The sequence below is a fragment of the Chionomys nivalis genome, chromosome 12, assembly GCF_950005125.1.
Source record: "Chionomys nivalis chromosome 12, mChiNiv1.1, whole genome shotgun sequence".
In the NCBI taxonomy this organism is placed as follows: domain Eukaryota; kingdom Metazoa; phylum Chordata; class Mammalia; order Rodentia; family Cricetidae; genus Chionomys; species Chionomys nivalis.
This window is the reverse complement of record NC_080097.1, coordinates 74,528,558-74,543,843: the sequence shown is the minus strand read 5'-3', so window position 1 is coordinate 74,543,843 and position 15,286 is coordinate 74,528,558. Positions and strand designations below refer to the sequence as shown.

At 45.5% G+C, this 15,286-nt stretch overlaps 1 protein-coding gene across 1 annotated transcript in view; it reads right to left on the bottom strand.

The window, feature by feature from the left end:
* Rpgrip1 (RPGR interacting protein 1) overlaps nucleotides 1-15,286 on the bottom strand; it is a 57,972-nt gene that overhangs the window by 31,372 nt on the left and 11,314 nt on the right. Inside the window, exons 5-9 of the mRNA XM_057786162.1 lie at nucleotides 14,752-14,868; nucleotides 9,502-9,607; nucleotides 7,269-7,292; nucleotides 3,959-4,105; nucleotides 2,699-2,772 (exon numbers count right to left, since the gene is read on the bottom strand). Coding sequence (XP_057642145.1) covers nucleotides 2,699-2,772; nucleotides 3,959-4,105; nucleotides 7,269-7,292; nucleotides 9,502-9,607; nucleotides 14,752-14,868 — 468 coding nt within the window. The remainder of the gene's footprint in view (nucleotides 1-2,698; nucleotides 2,773-3,958; nucleotides 4,106-7,268; nucleotides 7,293-9,501; nucleotides 9,608-14,751; nucleotides 14,869-15,286) is intronic.

Sequence of the window (15,286 nt, the reverse complement as noted above, 5' to 3'; positions counted from 1 at the left end):
GTGTTAGACGTGCTGAGACCTCCTGAGTCAGAACTGAGAAAACAAGATCTTCCCTTTCTCACCTTATCCCCCACCCCATCTGCCTTTGCCAATGGCTACGTTAGAGAACTCGTATCTTTAAACTATTTACTATACTCAAGGACAAAAACAAGCTGTTCGCCGGGCGGTGGTGGCGCACGCCTTTAATCCCAGCACTCGGGAGGCAGAGGCAGGCGGATCTCTGTGAGTTCGAGACCAGCCTGGTCTACAAGAGCTAGTTCCAGGACAGGCTCCAAAACCACAGAGAAACCCTGTCTCAAAAAACCAAAAAAAAAAAAAACAAGCTGTTCAACACCTGTACCTCCATTCCGTGGTATTCAGCTGTTAGATTTGTCTTGAGTATAAAACAAACAAGGCCAGGCCCTAGTGATGGAATGACACTGACGTTAAAAACTCCCTGCCCCACCCCCCAAAAACAAGAGACACCGAGACACCGTGTTTGGGCAATTGTTGCGCACTGGAAGGTGGGGGTGGGGGGGGGATGAGGACACACGGACACAAGACACACCACACAACTACCAGAGGCAGGTGGAGTTCAAGGACAGCCTGGTCTACAGAGTGAATTCCAGGATAGCCAGGGCTACACAGAGAAATGCAGTTTTAAAAATCCAAAATTAAAAAAAAAAAAGAATTAAACCGGGTGGTGGTGGTACATGCCTTTAATCCCAGCACTCAGGAGTCAGAGACAGGCAGATATCTCTGTGACTTCAAGGCCAGCCTGTTCTACAGAGAAAGTTCCAGGACAGGCTCCAAAACTACACAGAGAAGCCCTGTCTCGAAAAACAAACAAACAAAAAAAATAATTAAAAAAAAAAAAAACTTCCTGACCTTTAGTGACAATCCTCAGGAAGCAAAGGCAGGTAGATTTCTGTGAGGCTAACCTGGTCTACATAGGGAGGAAGGCCCTATCTAAAAAAGGAAAAAGAAAGAAAAACTAGCCTGCTGGGTCTGGTGGGCAGTGAGATGGTGCAATGTGTATGGGTCCCTCTGTCAAGCCTGACAACCCGAGTTCAGTTCCCAGGTACCACAGGGTAAAGGAAAGAACCAACTTCCAAAATCTGCCCTCTGCCCTCCACGTGCGTGCTGTGGCGTGTGTTTCTCCTAATACGTAATTGTGAACAAATGAAGAGAGGCGGGCGAGGACCAGTCCTTCTACGGCTTCTGGGACTCAGCAAGTCTGATCCGGCGAGGACCAGTCCTCCTCTGGCTTTTGGGACTCAGCCAGTCCAATCTGGTGAGGACCAGTTTTTCTGCGACTTCTGGGACTCGGCCAGGGGACCCAGGCTCTATTCCCAGCACTCATACCCTGATGCACAAACATCCATCACTCCAGTTTGAGGGAATCCAGCGCCCTCTTCTGACCTCTGCGCACTAGGCACACACATGGTGCAAACACACATGCAGGCCAAACACTCATACACATAAGATAAAAAAAGTAAGTCCAAAGCCGGGCGGTGGTGGCGCACGCCTTTAATCCCAGCACTCGGGAGGCGAGTCAGGCGGATCTTTGGAAGTTCGAGGTCAGCCTGGTCTACAAGAGCTAGTTCCAGGCCAGGCTCCAAAGCTACAGAGAAACCCTGTCTTGAAAAACCAAAAAAAAAAAAAAAAAAAAAAAAAACAAGTAAGTCCAAAACAAATTTTGAAGAAAAAAAAATGGTTTTTTTTGTTTATTTGTTTGTGTTTATTTTGTTTTTTACCGCAGGCCTGTGGTAGTGGTGTCTACCTTTAATCTTAGCATTTGGGAAGTGGAGGCAGGAGGATCTCTGAATTTGAGGCCAGTCTGGTCTACAGAGAGTTCCAGGACAGCAGGCAGCAGGTACTCAAAGGAAATGCTGTCTCAAAAAAAGCAGAAAAAAAAAAAAAAAGAAAAATGAGGGGACTGGAGAGATGGCTCAGCGGTTAAGAACACTAGTTTGTTCTTCCAGGGCACCTAGGTTCAGTTCCCAGCACATACGTGGTGGTTCACAGCCATCAGTAACTCCAGTTCCCTGAGATCTAGCACCCTCTTCTAGTCTCCAGAGGCAGATACCCAGGCACACATGTGGTGTATAGTCATACATGCCGGCAACACACCCAGATGCATAAAATAAAAAGAAGTTTTTAAAAAAGGTTTTGTTTGTTTGTTTCTTCAAGACAGGGTTTCTGTGTGTATGGACCTGTCCTGGAACTTGCTCTATAGACCATGCTAGCCTCTAACACTCTGAGATAGACCTGCCTTTGCCTCCTGAGTGCTAGGATTAAAGTTGTGTGTCACCACCGCCCAGCAGTAAAAATTAACTAAATAAAAGTGATAAAAGACCTAGAATGGAAGTGAAGGTACTTCCCTCCCACAGTCTCAGCATACTAAACGCACAAGCAGGACGGGTGAGCACACCTGTTTACAGCTTGCCTTTCCTTTGAACATTATTATCTCTTTGTTTTTTGTTTTGTTCTGTTTTGTTTTGCTCTGTGAGACAGGCTTTCTCTCTATGTAGCCCTGGCTGTCCTGGAAATCACTCTGTAGATTAGGCTGGCCTTGTGGCCTCATCTCTGTCTGCCTTTGCCTCTGGAATGCTGGGATTAAAGGCATGTGCCACCATGCCTGTTATCTGTTTAAAATTTGTAAGGTTCCATAATTCTCTCATAGAAACAGTGCTCTGGGAGCAGACTTTGTACTTACTTTTCCACGAGTCTGTCATAACTGTCACTCAGCAATTTCCGTTCATTTTCCAAATCTTCAACTCTGACCTGAAACTAAGAATGACAGAACCCTAGCGAGCATGCTCGTCCTGCGTGCCACGGCATGGGCCAGAACCCTAGCGAGCATGCTCGTCCTGCGTGCCACGGCATGGGCCAGCACCCTAGCGAGCATGCTCGTCCTGCGTGTCACGGCATGGGCTTCTCTGCACAGGCTCTACGAGTTGTCAGTGGTGCACACCTTAAAACCCAGGGCAGAGGCAGTCAAGTCTCTGAGTTTGCTACCAGTCTAGTCTACAGAGTAAGCAAGTGCCAGGACCTCCAGGGCCACACGGTAAAACCCTCTCTCAAAAAACAAAAACAAACAAACAAAAGATTGGAGCTAATTGAAAGAAGGCTGAGTGCCTGGCGGTGGTGGCACACGCCTTTGATCCCAGCACTCAGGAGGCAGAGGCAGTTGGCCTACATAGTGAATTCCAGACTAGCCAGAGCTACCCAGTGAGACCCTGTCTCAAAAAAATAAAAGAAAAAGAAAGAGAAAAGACAAATGAGTCTAGAAAATAGAGAAGTATAGATTCTCAAATACTGCAATCATCTAAACTATGTGGTTTAACCACTTTTGAGGCTCACTGTTCTCATATAAAAAAATTAAGTAGCAAGGCTGGAGAGACAGTTAGAACTAAGAACACTTGCTGTTCTAGAGGACCTGTTTGATTCCCAGCACCCACAGGATGGCTCACAAACATCTGTAACTCCAGTTTTCAGGAGATCTAATGTCTTCTTCTGACTTCAGCAGACACTCATGTGGTGCACAGACACCCAGGCAAGCAAAGCGAGAATGGACGGAAAAGAAATGTTCTTCATGGAAAGGCATATTGTTGCTATGAAGCTCTTTTTTGTTTTTTGTTTGTTTGTTTCTTTATCATGTAGCCCAAGCTGGCCTCAAGCTCACAAAAGATCTTAAATATCACACCTTCTTGTTTCCTTTTTTAGATTGCTGAGACCACAGCTGTGCATCAGCACCATGTGCTTTGCTTTGAGTTGGGGTTTCAGCGGGACAGAATGAATTCAGGGATCCCCCTGCCTCTGCAGTGCTGGAACTAAAGGCATGTGACACCATGCCCAGCACCACACCTGCCTTCATGCCATGCTGGGGATCAAATCCAGGGCTTTATCTGTGCTAGGCAAGTACTCTATAAAAGAGCTGCTTGCACCCCTAGAATATGGTCCCGCTGTTATTTACCTCTTTCAGCGTTATCTGCAAGACAGACACATCTTCCAGTTGTGTCTTCAAGCTCACGACCTTCTTGCTCTCCTCCGTTAGCTCTGCCTTGAGCTCATTCACTTGGCTGAGGAAGGCGTCATGGGTTGCATTCAGTATTCCCTGATTCTGCAGACAACGGCAAATTCCTCTAGGACCTATTATCTGCTGACACCGTGACTCAGCAGAAATGGTCTCCAGACAGCAGCAACTCCAGCATTCTTAGGCAGAGGCCAAGAATGACCATGTGGTGGTTTGAATAAGAAAGGTTCCCATAGTTTTATATATTTGTATGCTTGGTCATCTAGAAGTGAGTACTTGATTGGAATTAGGAGGTCCAGCCTTATTGGAGTGGGTGTGACCTTGTGAGAGGAAGTGTGTCACCGGGAGGTGGGCTATGGGGTTTCAGAAGCCCAGCCGAACCCAGTGGTTCTCTCTCTCTTCCTGTTGCCTAGGGATCTGGATGCAGAGCCTCTCCAACACTGTATGTGGCTGTGTGCGACTACTGTTCCCACCACAGTGAAAGCCACCACCACGGTGACAACGGACTCAACCTCTGAGACAGTGAGCAAACCCCAAACAATGCTTTCTCTTAGAAAAGTTGCCGTGGCCATGGTGTCTCTTCCCAGCACACTGACTAAGACAGACTTTGAGGACAACAAGCAACACAATGCCTGGTCACCTTAAAGAGACTGTGCTTTTCTCCTTAGTGCGTCTCTGTGGGTAGTTTTCCTCTTAGGCAGGACTGAGACGCTGTGAGCCACCACTGGAGCTGGAATTTCTCCAAGACCCGAATTAATCCCTGGCTCGAAGTTAGGTGCCATTTTCAAAAGCTGCCTTGATTTTCTAAGATATTTGAATGATTTCTAAAATGATAATTCTCCCCTTGCTCCTTGGAAAACACTATGTCAGCTCTTGAAGCTGTGAGCCATTTTCTGTGATTGCTTCTGTTGAGACCAAGTGAGCTTCTTGGTGACCCTCAGCCACAGTTTTGTCTGGACCCCATTCACAGTAGTGAGTTCGCCCAAAGACTGGAGACACCAGAGTATCTGCGACTGACACAGGATAACTCATTGCTTATCAAAAGAATACTCCTGGAAGTTTTTGAGTGTTATAATTTGCTGTGATAATAAGCTAAAAAAATACCACTCCAAATATTTCTCAACTCAGAAATTGTGTTTCAATTTTGCTCAAAACAAATATACAACAAATATAACAAATAGAAACAATATGACAAAAAAAGAGAGAGAGAAAGAGAGAAGAGAAAAGAAAAAAGAAACAATAACTAATTTAGATGCCTTAATTCTGCTCTCATGTAACCTGGAGAAGAACATAGATTTCTTTGGGTTTGATTGCTCTAATTACTAAGAAATGATTTTTTTAATTTTTTATGGTTTATTTAACTTTTATTTTATGTGCATTGGTATGAAGGTGTCAGATCCCCTGGAACTGGATTTTCAGACAGTTGAAGCTGCTATGTGGGTCCTGGGAATTGAACCCGGGTCCTCTGGAAGAGCAGTCAGTGCTCTTAACCACTGAGCCATATCTCCAGCCTGATGCTCTAAGAAATAAATTTAAAGAAACTTTATTAATTACCTTTTGACTGGGCAGTGGTAGCACACACCTTTTATCCCAGCACTTGGGAGTCAGAGGCAGGTGAATCTCTGTGAGTTTGAAGCCAGCCTGGTCTACAAAGGGAGCACCAGGAGAGTCAGAGCTGTTATACAGAGAAACTCTGTCTTGAAAAACAAAACTATGGAGCGAGATCCTTATCGTGGAATATTGGTTTATGCAGTTAAGATGTGTCTTTGACAAGGTGTCTTCCGATTGGTTTAATAAAGAGCTGAATGGCCAATAGCAAGGCAGGAAAGGTTAGGCAGAACTTCTGAGGACAGAGAGGAGTCTGAAAGGAGAAGGGCAAAATCAAGAGACAGACATGGAGGAAGCAGGGTGGACAGCATGGAGATGAGGTAACAAGCCTCGTGGAAGAACATTGATTTTATAATATGGGTTAGTTAGGTGGTGGTGACCCATACCTTTAACCCCATCATTAAGGAGTTCAAGGTCAACCTGGTCTACAGAATGAGTTCCAGGATAGGCTGCAAAGCTACATAGAGAAATTCTGTTTTGAAAAACCCCCCAAAAAGAGGGGGGTTAATTTAAGTTATACAACGTAGTTAGGAACAAGCCTAAGCTTTCACAAGGCTGAGCTTTCACAATTTATAATAAGTCTCTAGGTCATTATTTGTGAGTTGATGGCCCAAAGAAAAATCTGACTACATTTGGCACCCAACATGGGTCATGTACACAGTGTATAACTGCTGCCAGGTACAGAAACACAGCTCATTTCAAAGGCCAGGCTTGTAGTCAGGGGGCAGAGGCAGGTGGATCTCTGTGAGAGCTACTTCCAGGACATCTAGGACTGTTACACAGAGAAACCCTGTCCAGAGAGAGAGAGAGAGAGAGAGAGAGATCAGGCTGGGTTAAGAGGCCCTGAGGCTCACTTCAGAGGCACTGCTAAAAGCAGCTGATTCACTACGCTGCAGCAGGAAACCAGATACAAAGGCTGCAGGGAGGACACAGCAGCTTCCTAGAGCTGGGACAGTTAGGAGGACCCAGAGTGGGCTGAGCCGTGGCAGAGGACCAGGCCAAACAGTTTAAGATCTCTCTGATATGGTCAGAGAATGCTGCAGGAATGCAGTGAAGTCAGGTCCAGACCGAGAAAAGCTCTAAACAGATATAGGATGCTTTAAAATGTACTTAGATGCTGAAGCAAAGAAAATGGGTACAGATAGTCATAGAAAAATAAATAGTTTAAAAATGATAAATCAGGCCGGGCGGTGGTGGCGCACACCTTTAATCCCAGCACTTGGAAGGCAGAGGCAGGCGGATCTCTGTGAGTTCGAGACCAGCCTGGTCTACAAGAGCTAGTTCCAGCCGGGCGGTGGTGGCGCACGCCTTTAATCCCAGCACTTGGGAGGCAGAGGCAGGTGGATCTCTGTGAGTTCGAGACCAGCCTGGTCTACAAGAGCTAGTTCCAGGACAGGCTCCAAAGCCACAGAGAAACCCTGTCTCGAAAAACCAAAAAAAAAAAAAAAAAAAAGAGCTAGTTCCAGGACAGGCTCCAAAACAACAGAGAAACCCTGTCTCGAAAAACCAAAAAAAAAAAAAAAAAAAAGATAAATCAGGTAGCCTTTCATAATAAGTTTCTGGGTAATGATTTGTGGGCTGGGGGTCCTGATGAGAAAGTTCTGATACAGATTCTGTCTTAAAAAACAACAACAACAATTACCTTCTGGAGCAAGTCTTCATATGCCTGGAAGGAATAAGTAAGTATTATTTCACCAATAATCACCAATTTCATGAGAAATTTGACATCTCTATAAGATATAGTTGGCTGTGGTATCCCACACCTTGAATCCCAGGACCTGGGAGGCAGAGGCAAGTGGGTCTCTATGAGTTTGAGTCCAGCTTGGTCTACAGAGCAAGTTCAAAGCCCACCAGGGCTACACAGTGAGACCTTATTTCAGAAAGAGAGAGGGGAAAAGAGAAGATACTCCATGCCTCAGCGGAGCACCCAGGTCTTGGACAGTGCTGATTGCGGGAAGGTCCAACCGCGGAGACTGATGCCACCAGGTCTACTCACCTAAAGCGGGAGTCCAGAAGCCACCTTCCATTTCTCCATTACCTCCACTCTCTCTCCTTTTGGGGACAGAACTTATTCTTCTGTGTCCTGGATTTATCAAAGTAAGATCCCTTTCTCTGCAATATTCTCTCTCTCCTCAACTAGTCTGTGTAGTTCTCCTGTCCTAGACTTCTTTTCTTTTGTTTTGTTTTGTTTTGTTTTTTGTTTTTGTTTTTGGAGACAGGGTTTCTTTGTAGTTTTGGTGCCTGTCCTGGAACTAGCTCTTGTAGAACAGGCTGGCCTCGAACTCACAAAGATCCACCTGCCTCTGCCTCCCGAGTGCTGGGATTAAAGGCGTGCGCCACCACCACTCAGCCTGTCCTGGACTTCTACAGGATTTCTGTGTCTGCAGTCTGTTTCAGCCATTCTGGTCTTATTCCGTTCTCCTGTAGTTTTGCATTTATATATTTATTTATTTCATTACATTGGAGTTTTGATTGCACGTATGTCTTTGTGAGGGTGTTGGATCCCCTGGCACTGGAATTACAGATAGTTCTGAGCTGCCTGCCATGTGGATGCTGGGAATGAACCCAAGTCATTTGGAAGAGCTCTTAACTGCTGAGCCATGTCTCCAGCCCCAACGGTTTCTTTTCAGGTTTAGTTATTGTATGAGCATGTGTGTTTCACCTGCATGTATTTATGTGCATCACGAATGTGCCTGGTTCCTGCAGAGGTCAGAAGAGGGCATCAAATCCCTTGGACCTAGAATTAGAGACAATAAGCCTCCATGTGGGTGCCAGGAATCAAACCTGGATCCTCTGAAGAACCAGAAGTTCTTTTAACCCCTGAATCATCTCTCTAGCCCCTTTCCCTGGTTTTGATTGGTCTGTTTAGTTTTGGTTTGTGTTTTGAGACAGATTCTCACGTAGTGCAGCCTGGCCGCAGCCTTGCTATGTTGTTGATGAGCGCCTTGAGCGCCTGCAATTCCTGAGACATCTGAAGACGTCAGGACAATATAAAGTCTCCTACCGCTCCTGCATTCGTTCACCTGTAACCAGTAATTACCGGTACTTTGTGATCATTTTCCTAAAGATATTCTCTATGTACTAAAATGAATTTCAAATAACATGCTTTTCAAAGGCTTTGAGATCTTTGGGAGAGAAGAACTTGAGCTTATGACCAGCTTGTTCAAAACCCATCTCCAACTGTGCACTGTCTATGTGCTGAAGCCTAACAGACAGGTCCTCGGACCTGACCTCCAATGTCCGCATTCACCTGACAGGTTCTAGGACCTGACCTCCAGTGTCCACATTCATCTAACAGACAGGTTCTAGGTCCCGACCTCCAGTGTCCACATTCACCTGACAGGTTCTAGGTCCCGACCTCCAGTGTCTGCATTCACGTCCCTAACAGAAAGGTTCTGAAACCTGACCTCCAATGTTTGCATTCACCTCCCTAACAGAAAGATTATAGGTCCTGACCTCCAGTGTCCACATTCACCTAACAGACAGGTTCCAGGACCTGACCTCCAGTGTCCACATTCACCTAACAGACAGGTTCCAGGACCTGACCTCCAGTGTGTGCATTCACCTCCCTAACAGACAGGTTCCAGGACCTGACCTTCAGTGTGTGCATTCACCTCCCTAACAGACAGGTTCTAGGACCTGGCCTCTGACCTTCAGTGTGTCTGCATTCACCTCCCCAACTCATAGAGATCCACCTGCCTCTGCCTTCCCAGTGCTGAGATTATAGGTGCACATAACCACAGCCTGGCTAGTTTTTTTTTTTTAAGTAACACCCCCTCCCCTTTTTGCAGTACTAGGGAATGAACCTAGGACTTCATGCAAGAACTAGTTGACTTTCCCCTCTCTAAAAAGCACAGATGATTATAGCAACTCACCTCTTGAACTTGTGTTAATTGGGCTTCTGTGGCTGCTAATGAGGCATTCTTTTCATATAAGAGTTTCTTAAGCCGAATCAGCTCCACGTTCTCCTTAATGGAAGCTCTGTAAACAGAAGACACTGAACTGTTCCGTCGGGAACCCAGTACCTCCTGCCATTGCCTCTTCTGTTGCCCCAGAACACATCGGAAGTTGAAACACAGTCTGCAAAATATCCTTCCTCCTATTTTGTTGTTGCTGATTTTTTTTTTTTTCTTCCCTGAAACAGGTTTCTCTGTAGCTTTGGAGCCTGTCCCGGAACTCACTCTGCAGACCAGCACCCGCCTCTGCCTTCCGAGTGCTGGGATTAAAGGCAAACCCCACTGCAGCATGATTAATAAAAACCCAGAAACAAATATTGGGGTTCAACCTAAAGGTCAAAAAAGCAAATCAGCCAGTCAGCCACTGGCTCTTACCTCAGTCTAAAATGGCGATCCTGCCTCCAGGAATCTCAGGAAAAGACTGTGTCTAAGAGCTGTCTCCTCCTGTCTTATATTCCTCTCTAGGGCTGGGATTAAAGGCATGCACCACTACCACCCAGTTTCATGGCAAACTCGTGTGGCTACTGGGATTAAAGGTGTATGTCACCACTGCCTGGTCTGTAAGGCTGGCCAGTGGGGCTGTTTTACTCTCTGATCTTCAAGCAAGCTTTATTATTATTTATTTTTTTTTAATATTTATTTATTTATTATGTATACAATATTCTGCCTCCATGTATGCCTGAAGGCCAGAAGAGGGCACCAGACCTCTTTACAGATGGTTGTGAGCCACCATGTGGTTGCTGGGAATTGAACTCAGGACCTTTGGAAGAGCAGGCAATGCTCTTAACCGCTGAGCCATCTCTCCAGCCCCAGCAAGCTTTATTATTAAAATGCAAAAGAGATATCACTACACACCACCACCGGCTGTTGTTGGTTTTTAAGATTTATTTGTTATGGATATAATGCTCTGCCTGCAGATCAGAAGAAGGCACCAGATCTCACTGTAGATGGTTGTGAGCCACCACTGGGAATTGAACTCAGAACCTCTGGAAGAGCAGTCAGTGCTCTTAACCTCCAAGTCATCTCTCCAGGCTCCCTTTCTTCTGTTTTTAATTATGACAGTGGAGATATGACAACCACTAACCTTAAACCTTGAGTTTTAAGAAAACATAGTAAGTATTTTTTTAATTAGGGTTCTCACAATTTCTCAGAAATTTTTGAGTCCAACTAAATAAGTGCTTTGCATCCTCAGAAACATGAGTATAGAGACAAAGGAAGGCTAATATTATTTCCAAACCTAGGGAATCATGGCTGGGTATTTGATTTAATTTACATTTCTGAGACAACTTCTCACTACGTAGCCCAAGCGGGCCCTTTTTCTTTTTTCCTTTTTAAAAAAATAACTTAGGGGGCTGGAGAGATGGCTCAGAGGTTAAGAGCATTGCCTGCTCTTTCAAAGGTACTGAGTTCAATTCCCAGCAACCACATGGTGGCTGACAACCATCTATAATGGGGTCTGGTGCCCTCTTCTGACCGGCAGGCATACAGACAGAATATTGTATAAATAATAAATAAATAAATATTAAAAAAAAAAAATAACTTAGCTGGGCACGGTGGGGCATACCTTTAATCCTGGAACTTGGGAGGCAGAGTCAAGCAGATCTCTGAGTTCAAGGAGAGTTCTAAGACAGCCAGGGCTACACAAAGAAACCCTGTCTCAAAATACAAAAAAAAAAAAAAAAAAAAAAAAATTGATGACATACACTTTTAATCCCAACACTTGGGAGGCAGAGGCAGGTAGATCTCAGTCACAGAGTGAGTTCCAGGACAGCCAAAGCTATTTAGTAAATCCTGTCTCAAAAGAAAAGAAAAGAGAAAAAATAGAAAAGAAAATGAAAAAAGGTTTAAAAGATATTAGTAAGGATTTAGGCTCACTCTGCCCCAGTGACTCTCACTCTCAGTCCTGACTAGTTATGAACGAGGTCTTTAAATTACATTGTTGCTTAGACTCTACCTCCGAGTAATTACATGTGGGACTTAGCCGTTCAGCACTGAGCAGGTCTCCACAGGCTTGCGGTTCTAGCTCAGTTGATAGGTTCTGAACTTGGTCCCCCGCCCTGTATAAAACAGACGTGGTGGTGAATGCCTGTAACCCCAGACTTGGAAAGTAGAAGCAGGAGGATCAGAGCTTCGAGAGTATCCTCTGCTCCACAGTGAGCTTGGGCCAGTCTGGGTTACAGGAAACGCTGTCTAAAAAAAAAAAACAAAACTCAATGGACTAGCCAGGCGGTGGTGGCGCACGCCTTTAATCCCAGCACTTGGGAGGCAGAGGCAGGCGGATCTCTGTGAGTTCGAGACCAGCCTGGTCTGCAAGAGCTAGTTCCAGGACAGGCTCCAAAACCACAGAGAAACCCTGTCTCGAAAAACCAAAAAAAAAAAAAAAAAAAAAAAAACCTCAATGGACTGTTTGTTATTCAGCCCGAGGTGGCGGGTGGGGGGCGGAGGTGGGCTGCCGTCAAGGGATGGAAACCGGGTGGACTTCTAATGTGTATGATGAAGTGAAAAGCGCGAACCCACAAAGCTGTATTCGCACAGTCCCAGCTAAACGGTGCTTTAGGTGAAGGAAAAGCAACAGCGAGATTGAAAGGATCAACGGTCATCGGAGGTTTTCAGGGCGGCGAATACCCTGTGATTTACGATGGATCCAGATCCGTATAATTACATATTTGCCCAAACTCCCAGCATGCACAACAGCAAGAATGAACTTTTTTTTTCTTTTGAGACAGGGTTTCTCTACAAAACCCTGGCTGTCCTGAAACTCACTTTGTAGACCAGGCTGGCCTGGAATTCACAGAGATCCGCCTGACTCTGTCTCCAGAGTGCGAGGACTAAAGGTGTGTGCCACCACTGCCCGGCTAAGAATGAACTTTGATATCAACTGTTGGCTCTGTGTCAATATTAGCTCGTTTTGATGTCCTTTTTATTTCTATTTTCATTGAGAAAGGGTTCTACTACATAGCTTTAGTTCGCCTGGAATTCTCTAATCCAGCTGGTCTTGAATTCCTAAGGATTGACCTGTTTCTGCCTCCCAAGTGCTGAATTAAAACATGTGCCACCAGTTCTGGCCGTCAGTTAATATTCATTCATTCATTCATTCATTCATTCATTCGTTTTTGTCTTGAGATAGGGTTTCTCTGTGTAACAGTCCTAGCCGTCCTGGAACTCACCTTGTAGACCAGGCTGGCCTCAAATTCACTGAGATCTGCCCGTCTCTGCCTCCCAAGTGCTGGGATTAAAGGTGTGTTCTGGCTATTAGTTAATTTTTGTAATAAAGGCTCTACTTCGGGTTTAGTGGTAAAGAACACTTGCTGTTCTTGGAAAGCACAGATTCTAGTCCCAGGTTAAACAGCAGCCAATCCAGGTTCCAAGGGATCTGGCGCCCTCTTCTGGCTCTTTGAGCACCAGGCGCACACATTGCACTAACATCCTACATTTAAAAAAAATACATAAATCTGAAAAATAAGGAGGAGCTGAAAAGTTGGCCTTGTGGTTAAGTTAAGGGCACTTGTTGCTCTTACAGAGGACTGGGGTTCAATTCCCAGCATCACATGATGACTGGATCCAACTTCTGCCCTCCACGGGTATCAGCAACTCGCATGGTCCACAGCCATATACGCAAGCAAAACAGTCATATACTTAAAATGAAAATTTAAAATCTAAATAAAAAATAACCTGAAAAGGCTGTGGAGACAAGGGTGTGTGGTACTCCTTATTCAATTCTGTTATGAAACTAAAAAGCTGATTTAAACAATGCAGTCACTTATCCATGTGGTGTGTGTGTTCACACTCACGCTCACACACCCATGTGGTGTGTGTTCACACTCATGCTCACACACATTCATATGGTGTGTTCACATTCACACACCCATGTGGTGTGTGTTCACACTCATGCTCACACACATTCATATGGTGTATGTTCACACTCACGCTCACACACCCATGTGGTGTGTGTTCACACTCATGCTCACACATTCATATGGTGTGTGTTCACACTCACGCTCACACACCTATGTGGTGTGTCTTCACACTCATGCTCACACACATCCATGTGGTATGTGTGTTCACACTCATGCTCACACACATTCATATGGTGTGTGTTCACACTCACACCATCCATGTGGTGTGTGTTCACACTCATGCTCACACATCCATGTGGTGTGTGTGTTCACACTCATGCTCATACATCCATGTGGTATGTGTGTGTCCACACTCATGGTCACACATCCATGTGGTGTGTGTGTGTCCACACTCATGGTCACACATCCATGTGGTGTGTGTGTGTCCACTCATGCTCACACATCCATGTGGTGTGTGTTCACACTCATGCTCACACATCCACGTGGTGTGTGTGTTCACACTCATGCTCACACACACGTGGAGGCCAGAGGTTGATGCTGGGTATCTTCCTCTCCTGCGCTCCACTTTACGTATCAAGACAAGGTCTCTCACACAGAACCTGGCTAGCAATGAGCTCCAGGGAGCCCCTTGTCTCCGACACCCTAGTGCAGGGATAACCTGCTTTCCTGTGGGTTCTGAGGTTTCAAACCCTGGTCCGCAGGCTTGTGTGACAAGCAGCGTACTGACTGAGCCATCGCCCTCGTTTCTTTTTCTCTTTGTCGGGTATTGCGAGTCTTATCTTCAATTCTAGCACCCCAGAGGGAGAGGCAAGCCATCTCTGCCCTGAGCTAAGTCCCCAATCCTTCGACCAGCACGTGAAAGTACTTGCCACAGAAGTCAGACAAGTTCAGTTCTTGAAACGTTCGATGGAATAAAAGAATCAGCTCCAGCCGGGTATGGTGGCACACATCTTTAATCCCAGCACTTGAAAGGCAGAGACAGGCAGGTCTCTGTGAGTTTGAGGCCAGCTTGGTCTACATAGTGAGTTCCAGGGCAGCCAGAACTACAGGGAGAAATTCATTCCTTCCCCTCCCCTCTCTCCTCTCTTTGGTTTTATGCTGTCATCCTGTCTCTATGTAGATCAGGCATGTGCTACAAAACCTAACCCACCTACCTCTTTATATTCAGGGTTTCTCACTCCAGGTCTATGTCTAGATTTAATATATCCCTAAATAATCACTTTTCCTCTGTGGTGAAGAAAAGCTCCAACAAACAAAAAGGCCTTCCCTTTTCTGCTCAGTATAGTTTGAGGCACAGAATGTTAGCTCTCACCGAAGCTCGGCAGCCTTCCGCGCACACTCCAGTGAGCTCCTCTGAACGAGCTTTTCCTCTCTGGGCGTTTCCTCAGACCTGGGTGCTTCCACCACCTCTGTAGTCCTAATGGGAGCACTGTCGGGCATACATAGACCAACGAATTTAGCCCAGATCAGGACTTGGCTGATAAAAAGTAGACTGTTACATTTAGAGAAAGATTAGCCTCAAAAGGGAGAAGCAGAAACGTTTATAAGACTTTGAATTGAGCTGTTCACTTACCAAAAAGTTAGATAAAAGTTAGTGATCTAGCCGGGCGGTGGTGGCGCACGCCTTTAATCCCAGCACTTGGGAGGCAGAGGCAGGCGGATCTCTATGAGTTCAAGGCCAGCCTGGTCTACAAGAGCTAGTTCCAGGACAGGAACCAAAAAGCTACAGAGAAACCCTGCCTCGAAAAACAAAAAAAAAACAAAACAAAAAAAAAAACAAAAAAAAAAAAAAAAAAAAAAAAAGTTAGTGATCTAGAGCTGGAGAGATGGCTCGAGGTTAAGAGCAC